Source organism: Echinops telfairi, unplaced genomic scaffold (assembly GCF_000313985.2).
Source record: "Echinops telfairi isolate 266 unplaced genomic scaffold, ASM31398v2 ScPeMD7_70;HRSCAF=299, whole genome shotgun sequence".
Lineage (NCBI taxonomy): Eukaryota > Metazoa > Chordata > Mammalia > Afrosoricida > Tenrecidae > Echinops > Echinops telfairi.
In genome coordinates, this window is record NW_022103968.1 from 6,835,063 (window position 1) to 6,844,683 (window position 9,621).

The 9,621-nt window shown below is 52.5% G+C and overlaps 1 protein-coding gene across 1 annotated transcript in view; it reads left to right on the plus strand.

Moving 5' to 3' along the window:
- Positions 1-9,621, plus strand: part of CPXM2 (carboxypeptidase X, M14 family member 2) — a 108,672-nt gene that overhangs the window by 71,168 nt on the left and 27,883 nt on the right. Inside the window, exons 5-7 of the mRNA XM_045291391.1 lie at positions 30-114; positions 954-1,104; positions 8,424-8,512. Of these exons, the coding sequence (XP_045147326.1) occupies positions 30-114; positions 954-1,104; positions 8,424-8,512 (325 nt within the window). The remainder of the gene's footprint in view (positions 1-29; positions 115-953; positions 1,105-8,423; positions 8,513-9,621) is intronic.

Genomic DNA, 9,621 nt, shown 5'->3' on the forward strand with positions numbered 1-9,621 from the left:
TTGGGTTCTCATGCATTGTTCTCTCGCAGGAGTGACTGGGTAACATCCTACAAGGTCATGGTGAGCAATGACAGCCACACGTGGGTCACGGTCAAGAATGGGTCCGGAGACATGGTGAGTCGGTGCTTCCTACTGACCTCGTTCTCAGCGCCTGGCCATGTGAGGGAGGCTCTGTACAGAGAGAATTATACCACATCCTTCTGGAGGGCCCCCCATTCTGTGTCAGGGTCTGAAGACCAAGGACTCGTTCCCCTCCATGTCCTGCAGCTCAGCACCAAGGCTGCGCCATATACCCTTCATTTGCCGAGAGGCAGCCTACCGGGCCACGGATATGCCCTCGCGGATAAATAGGGCAGAGGGTAGGCTGGAGCCCCTAGCACTTGTTCCATTACAATAGTCTCGAACTTTCTTCAGAGAGCCTCATCTTTGAGCTCTGAGAGCCGCTCCAGCTCAGCCAGCTCTGGCCAGGTCACTGTCTTACTCAGATTCCTAGTGCGGGTCCAGGGTTGCCTCTGGTCCCCCCACAGCCTCATCCTGGTTACCATTCCCTCATCCTCACCCTCTACGCCTATTCCTGCATGCCAGGAGAAAACGTGCCGGTGGCTCTTCTCCCGAGATGCTGCCCCTCTTCCCTAGAATCCTGCCTCACCCACTCACTGTCCAGCCCCCTTAGGTGTCTAATCATCTCTCTTCAAGGCCAGCACGTATCACACTTCCCAAGACACCCATTGACTTCTGTTGTGCTTAAGGAGCTGCCCCCACAACCTCCGTTAGGTCTAGGGCATTCCTGAGGGCAGGGTCCAGCCCTGCTGCCTTTTTCCTTTGCCCCTCAATACCCAGCACCCATGGGCTGCTCCCCAGATGTGTCTTGTGGAGTGACTTAGTTCCCGCCTCCTCTTAGATACTCTGGTACCTGTCAACATGCCCCCTCATTCCTCCCTTTGCATGAACAGATATTTGAAGGAAACAGCGAGAAGGAGATCCCGGTCCTCAATGAGCTGCCCGTCCCCATCGTGGCTCGCTGCATCCGAATCAACCCACAGACCTGGCTGGACAACGGGGACATCTGTCTGCGCATGGAAATCCTGGGCTGCCCGCTCCCTGGTGAGTCCCTCTTCTTTGTGCCTAGCAGCGAGGACAGGCGCCCGGCCAAGGCCGATCCAAGTCACCCTGCTGCACAGGGGGGAGCACCAGGGACAGAGAATCTGGGTTGCTGTTGGTGAAGTGCAGGGAGCAAACTCGTGAGCAGGAAGACACGACGGGGCGTATATTTCCTTTGTCATAGGACCGCGCAGGCACAGACCGCAGGACGAGTGTGCACTTCATTGCGCATATTTCACCCCAAATTAAAATAAGTCAATAAAGCCAGAACTCTCTTCTCAGGTCACAAAAAACCAGTGTGCGTCCGTTGTAAAACCTTTTAGAAAGCACAGACAAGGACAATAAAAACCAGCAAAGAGGCCATGCACACGCGGGGAGAGGAATCACTTATTACCCCCCTCCCCACCCCCCTGGCTTCACCCATGACACACGTGAGGCGATGCATGTTTCAAGGCTGGGAATTCCTGCAAGGTTAACACTCAGATGAGCCCCCACCCCACCTCCACCCCACAAACAAAAAAAAGGAATGAAAGAAAAGGCCCCCCCAAAAAGGACAACTTTTTTTGGGGGATGTTTGACAACACATTTCATTGTGCTTGAGGGTCCCGACTACACTGTGGGGTAGGGGTAGGGCAGGAGGTGGTGGAAGCTCATTTGAAACTTGACAGTCTTGGACGGCCCACCTCATGGTGGCCGGTTCAAATCCACCAGCCTCTCTTCAGGACAAAGGATGAAGCTGTCATGAAAGATCTTTACTGAAAGCAGAGCACACCACCAGAGAGATGTTTGCTTGCGTTTCACTGCGTGTGTAAAGGCATGATCCTGCGGGGTCATGACAAGCTATGGATGGCCTTGAGAAGAAAGGGAATTCTAAAGCACGTCCTTACGCTCATGCGGGACCTGCACAGGGATCCAGAGGCAGTGGTGAAAAGGGAGTCGCGGAATACCACGTGGTTTACCCTCAGGGCTGCGTCCTCTCACTGCCCATTCAGTCTGTATGCCGAGCAAATCATCCAAGAAGCGGGAGGTAGCATTAGGATGGGAGGAAGGTTTATCAAGCAGCCTGTGGGATGCCCATGGCATAACCTTGCTTGGTGAAAGTGAGGAGGACTTGAAGCCCTTGCTGACGAAGATCAAGGACTGCACTGAGGATCGGGTGGTGGTTTTGAACTGCTGACCTAGTGGTAATCAGCCCTGCCTGTAACCACTACAGGATCAGGACTCTTCCATTGACTGTGATTCAGAATGTGAATCCATAGGCTGTCCGATGCCACCCGGGGTTTGCTGTTGTTCTATTGCCTTGCCTCTGTGTCACCGTACCTGCCCAGGACCCTTCCCTTCCCGTGAATTCTGAGATGTAAAGTGGGTCCAGCACAGGGTCCCCTCAGCTCTGAAGGTGCTATGGGCAGGAGCGGGAGCCCTGCCGGGGTTGGGACTTGGGCCTCCGTTTGGACTGGCTACCCCTAGGATTGCAGTCGGGGCTCTCCCCAGTGCTGCCGGGCCCCAGCCCCTCGGGATCAGGTCAGGGCCTTGCTCTTGCCCCACCCACCAACTTTGAGGTCTGCTTCCTTTCAAAGGCAGGGCCCCCGCTTCTCCCTGCAGCAGGAATTCATCTGTTGTTGGTAAAGGTCGAAGGGCAGCCCGTGAGAGCCTTGTGAACTAAATATTTCCCTCTGCAGTTAATCTTCGTGTGTGGGTTTGAAGAGAAGTCCTGGGGCTATGTAGAGGCTCACAACGGCAGACGTTACAGTACGAAGTCAGTTTCAAGTGGGTTTCAAGGAGCGTGGCCTCCGCACGGTTCTCTTTGCCACCGCACACGCGTGTAGGGCCCTTTTGCTTCTAGAAGTGATGTAGCCCGTCCGCCCAGGGGCACTGGCTGTTCATGCGTGCCTGTAAGTGGTCGTTGTGTCTGGGGCCTGGGGGTGGGGGTGAGGGCTTCCAGTCCACGCCGCTGCTGTGGAACTAGAGCGCTTCCTCTGTGATCGTGAATGAGGCCAAGCCAGCACTGTCTCAGCTGGCATCGCCTCTCAAGCCCAAGGTGACCTTGTGGTCTGAGCTTGCCTCCTGAGACTCCAGTTTATGAAAAACACACTTCCCTTCGCTGCCTTCTGCCCTCTTCACCCCAGCTGTCTTCAGACGGACTCTGGTGGGGGCTCTCACAGAGACGCTCCCGGAAGTTTCTGAACTGGAAAATGGATGACTGTGGCCACTGTTAATAGGATTTCTGAAGTTCAGGAGAGAAAGAAAGTGCTCATCGCCAGAGACGAGTTGTGGTGACAGTTCTGGACGGGAGAGCCAAGCTTGCTAGAGCCCAGAGGGAGCATCTTGAGATGGATTCCCGATAAGGAGGGATTCAGACTAAGACCCGCTCCACCACCTCACCTGCTCCACCATCTCACGGTTGGAGGTCCTCGGGTGTTTTGTTATGGCTGATGAAATCGCAGCTCCAGAAAAAAAAACATTTTTCCCCTGCAGTTTTATTGGCGTGCGATTCATATATCATACAATTCAGTCGCTCAGTCACCTCAAGAAGAGTTGTACAATCCTCACTACACTCAGAGCATTTTCTTCCTTCTTGTCCTTGCGTTTATTAGCTCCCCAGTCCACCCCCACTCCCACCCCCAACCTCTCCTGCCACCCTCCCAGTTACCGTCTATAGATTTACCTCTCCTGGATTTCACATACAGAAAGACATTAAAAACGAACAAAAAACACTAACAACACAGTAGAGCAGATAAAAACCTCAAATAAGAAAAAAAAGAAAATATTTAAAACTACTGTCTCTATAGATTGACCTATCCTGGATTTAATATAGAGGAAAAGTACTGTTTAAAAACCACTAACACTGACAACAATAACAAAGCAGAATGGACAAAGACTTCAATTGAAGAGAAAGAAGAAAATAGTAAAAACTAGAACCAATTTAAATGGCCCTTAAGAGTGATCAAATGATAGGCTGCTAAATTTTACCATAACTGCATCTTCAGCAATCCACTTTCCAGTGCATTCTGCAGGGTAACATAGCCAGTCCCATGAGAACCCAGCATCTTTTCACACAATTCCCCCCTGGCACAGGAATGGAGACCCTTTTTATCTCCCAAAGGCCATTTGGATATTCATAACATCATTTCAAGGCCATATTGGTCAAATCTGGAATGATCCCACTCTTAATGTGACGGCTGGAACTGCTTCTCTGGTGAGCCATGTGACGTCAGCGGGTTCCAAAGATCTCACAGGGCTGCTGAGTCAGTGGGTGTGTTAGGCTGCGGGGTGTCCTTGGGTGGTGCTAGCTGGGAGGTTGGATTCCACCCAGAGAGACATTGGAAGAAAGGCCTGGAGATCTCTTTCCCCCAAAAAAATCAGCTATTAGGAGCCCTATGGAGCACACAGCTCTGCTCGGGCAACACAAAGTCCCAACCGCTGTAGTCAGCTGGTTCTGATGGACTGTGGGCTGAAAACTCATTCGTCTCTTTAAAGGTGTCATCAGGAGGGACCAGTCCCTGGAGAAAGACGTCCTGCTTGGTCAAGGAGAGGGGCAATGAAAAGGAGGAGGGCCCTCAAGGCGATGGATGGACACTGAGGCGACAACTAGGGGATCAATGATGAGATTTGGGCAGGGCCGGGCAGTGCTTTCTTCTGCTGTATGCAGGGTCCTAATGGACCATAGTCGCTCAGTGGCACTTAATAACAGCAGCAGCAGCAGCAGCAGTGACATCTCTTTATTTTTACTTATTTTTAAAATTATTTTATTGGGGGCTCATACAGCTCTTACCACAATACTTCCATGCATCCATTGTATCAAGCACATTTGTACATTCGTTGCCATCATCATTCTCAAAACATTTTCTTTCTACTTGAACCCTTGGTATCAGCTCCTCATTTTTCCTCCTCACCACCCCCCCCCACCCCTAATAATTTATAAATCATTATTTTTTCATGTCTCACACTGACCAATGTCTTCCTTCACCCACTTTTCTATTGGCCATCTGGGAGGAGGTTATATGTAGAGCATTGTGATCAGTTCCCCTTTTCTCCCCCACCTTCCCCTTCCCTTCCTGGTATCGCTACTCTCATTATTGGTCCTGAGGGGTTTATCTGTCCTGGATTCCCTGTGTTTCCAACTCTGCTCTGTACCTGTGTACATGCTCTGGTCTAGCCGGATTTGTGAGGTAGAATTGGGGTCATGATGGTGGGGGGAGGAAGCATTAAAGAACTAGAGGAAAGTTGTATGTTTCATCGGTGCTATCCTGCACCCTGGCTGGCTCATCTCTTCCTTGTGACCCTTCTGTAAGAGGACAAGGGGATGTCCAGTTGTCTGCGGATGGGCTTTGGGTCTCCACTCTGCCCTCCCTCTAACAACATCTCTTTAGATCATCGTTTTGGGCTCATCGTAGGTTCTCCATCCGCCTTGGCCCACTCAGAACAAACGGACAAGGGAAGACGCAGCCTGGGGGACTTGATGAAACTTAGAAGCCCCCGAGTAGCCAAGTTAAGGGTAAAGAGAAGCAACCGCGGGGCCTCCGCTCTGACCCGCATGGGCGTGGCAATCCCCAGGAAGGCAGTGGCTGCCACCGGAGCAGGGCCTGTCCTCGCTCTAGCAGGGAAAGAGCTGGAAAAATAATCAGAGGGTGTTTGGCTCGACCTGAGTTACTTGTGCTTTCTTTCCTAGACAAGGTGCCAGGGTGCCCTGCCCCATGGTCTCTCTCTCTGCCACCGTTTTGTGCTTCCAGCAGTACTGCTGGCAATGCTGTAGCGAATGTTGAGTGGTGTGTTTTCTGCGCTGGGCTCTGTAGGTGATGTTTAACCCGTGGCCTGGCCTCGGTGCCTTCTGAGAAAGCTCTTGGTGGAGACCTCTGGCCGTGGGGCACCACCTTCCATAAGCTGTGTCTCATGTGGACTGGGAGGCTGGCCCCTGCGGGGCTTCTCCATGTTCCTGCCTGCAGACCCGCCAGGACCCGTGACAAAGAGGATCTGATCCATTCGATCTGCTCTGGGGCCTGGGTTTCGAAACTCCTAACAAGAAACCCAAATGACCTCTGGCGGCACCGATGGTCAGTGCTAGGCTGCTAACTGCAAGGTTGTCCGTTTGAACACCCCCACCCAGCGGTTCTGTCGGAGAGAAGCCCTGACCACCTGCTCCTGCAAAGATCACCGCCCTGGACACCCCAGGGGCAGCTCGGCTCTGTCCTGCAGGGGCATTCTGAGCTGCCATCCACTGAGGGCACCTGACGGCAAGCGGCCACTGATGCTGACCCTGGACCGCTTTGTACGGTAGCGGCCCCGCACTAACATCCGCCGCCCCGCCCCCCCTAGAGGAGGACAGAGCAATGAAAGATCAAAGCCCGGTGGACAAAGGGCCCTGTTGAACACGGAAACCCAAATCCAGGGGCCACGGCGACGCGTGCGTGTGGCAGTAGCACTGAGCTCCTTGGGGCTTTCAGGGGCTGGGTCTCAGAAGTAGATCTCCGGGGTTTTCTTCCAAGGAGCTGCTGAAGGACTAACCCGCATCCCTTCAGGGAGCACCATCTGCATCACCAGAGACCCTGTAACACGGGACCCCAGGTCCTGAGGAATGGGACACCCACTGAGGGGCGTGACAGCCCTGCCCATGCTGCCTGCCTGCCCGCCCGCTCAGCCCCACCCCTGCCTCCAAAATTGCCCTTTGAGCTCTCTGGTCCCAACCCTGCTGACCAATTGCTCTCTGTTGGAAGAAGAGCTGAGCTGCCCAGTGTGTCCAGTACACTCCAGAGGAGCCCGGGGTCCTGGAGGCCACCCACCTCTCCAGCTGCAGGGAAGGGTCTCAGGGCTGTGCTGGCAGGTCCCGCCACTCGCCCTCATCTTCCTCCTTCTTCTCTGGTCTCTGATGCATTCTCTGGGTTTCGGTCCTGGCCAGGAGGGACTGTCATGTTAGCCGGTGGGTGTGAAGGGGGATCGGGGATCCTGAAGTGACTCCTTCCCCCACTCGCTCATCCTCCAGCCTGCGTGGCGCCCCTCTTTGCACTCCAGACAGTCCGCTGCACACAATGGAACCCCAGCTCCAAAGGGCTTAACTATAAAGGGAAGCTTTATCACAGTGGCACCGGGAGTCCCAGGATAGGTCCGGCTCCAGGGTTGGCTGACCCAGCATCTACTGATGGGGCTCTCTCTGGTCTCTCCAAGGAGGCCTAGTGTCGTGATGGCTCAGTGCTCAGCTGATAAATGAATGGTTGCCGGTTCAAAGCCAGCAGCCGCTAAGTAGGATGAAGATGTGGTAGCCGCACTCGGAAAAAGCAATGACACGAGTGACGAGTGCAAGGAAGAAAACAATGTTCTAAAATTGATTGTGGTTAATGATGGGACAACTTTTCTTGATATGATTGAGAGATTGAATTGTATGGTATGTGGATGAAGTGCCTATAAAACATGAGGAGCTGATATCAAGGGTTCAAATGGAAAGAAAATATTTTGAAAATGATGATGGCAACTTATGTACAAAAGTGTTTGACACAATGGATGATGGATGGATTGTGATAAGAATTGTAAGAGTTTCTGATAAAATAATTAAAAAACAACAACAGATGTGGCAGCCGGCTTTTGTCTGGACTGCAGTCTCAGCCTCCCTATGGGGGTTCAGTCTCTCCTTTGAGACCTCCATGCTATCTGCATCCTTAGGCTGGTCCCTCTGTAGTTGGGTGATGGCTGGTCCCTGGGCACTTCCACAGAGACTCTCAACCAACCAACAAGACCCTTCCTGCCACTTGAATCAATAGTGTGTGTTGGGTGGTGGGTGCTGTGCTCTGGTTGTCTCTGGCCAGTCACAACGAGCCTCTGGAATTAAGATACGAAGTCTTGCTTCCTAGAGGCAGGAGCAAGAAGATCCCATAACACTGCAGGGTTTCTGCAGGGAGGGGGAAGAGGGAGTGACTGCTAGGTAAGCAAGGAGTGGTGTCCAGCATACTTCCGAAAATTCCCACGCACATGCGTGTAGCTGTGTCACTTGTCTGTTCATTTCTCTGCTGATTGCTGGCATTCTGACACCCAAAAATAGCCACCCTGTGGGTGGCTGAAGAAACTCAGGCAAAGATGGCTGAAGTGGCTTGCCCCAGGTCACACAAAGAGAAGGTCGCTATTTGAACCCAGGGAGCCTGGCCTGGGATCTCATTCTACATCCTCCGTGGCTTCCCACAGGTTCTGTCTCCCCCCTGTGTGAAGGTTAGACATTGAACCCGGGGCTGTGTAGGGTTGTTTCACCATCCACTTGCTGCATGAATGAGACCCTTCTTGAGAGACCTCAAGTTCTAGGGGGGATATGGCAGAATTAAAGCGTGTATTTCTGTCTCTAGATCCTAATAACTATTACCACAGGCGGAATGAAATGACCACCACTGATGACCTGGATTTTAAGCATCACAGCTATAAGGAAATGCGACAGGTAAGACCCAGCCTGCACCGTCTCCTCCTGGGACGTTGTCAGCCGGGCGATCCATCACATGCCCGCAGCACTGCATTTCATTGTCAGCGATTCAGAAGATGCCTTATGGACGGGAATCGTTGATTATGTTGGCTTCCTGGAGGCTCTAAATGCTTGTCGTGTCACAGTGGAGGGGGAGCGGGGTTCCCATGCCCCGCAGAAGGGTCCCTCACTAACACATGGTCCAAACAGAATTTGACTCAGACCCTTCTGATTGGATAACCTCGTTCTGAAGGCTCACGCTGTGTTGGCGTGACACCATAGCTTAAAGGTGCAGCCTGTGGGGAAGTGAAGAAGAACGATAGGCTCTAGATCTAGACTCGAGAGAGGGTGGCCCTGATAACCGTGTTGGTGTGAGGTGCTGTCTGCTTGGTTCCAACTCCTCCTGGCCCGACGTAGAACAGAAGGAAATGTGCCCCACTGCTGCGCCATCCTCACCACCACGGCTGCCTTTGAGCTCACTGTTGCAGCCCCTGGTCAGCCCACCCCATCGAGGGCCTTTCTCTTTTCAATGACCCTGTACTTTCCCAAGCATGCTGTCCTTCTCCAGGGGCTAGCCCTTCCTGGTGTGTCCAACGTCTCGCCATCTTTGCTTCTAAGGAGCATTTGGCTGGGCTTCTTCCCAGACAGCTCCGTTTGTTCTTCTGATAGGTCATGTTTTCCGGTATTCTTTGCCAATGCCATAATACAAGTGTAGTTCCGTAGTCATCACTGATACCATAATTCGAATGCATCAATTCTTCTTGGATCTTCTTTCTTCAGCGTCCAGCTTTTGTGCGTATATAACTGCAATCGTGATTATTATGAATAATGACCATGTCCTTGTTAGGTACTGTTGAGTTGCGTCTGGTTCATGGTGACCCTGTGCACAATCGAAGGGAACAGTGTTTGCTCCTGTGCCGCCCTCACAATTGCTCTTATGTTTGAGCCTATTGTTGCGGCCACTGTGTCCATCCATCGTATCGAAGGCCTTCCTCTGGTTTTTTTGCTGCTCTTCTACTTTACCGAGCACGGTGTCCTTCTCCAGGGACTGGTCCCTGCTGGAAACATGTCCAAAGTATCATTATGAC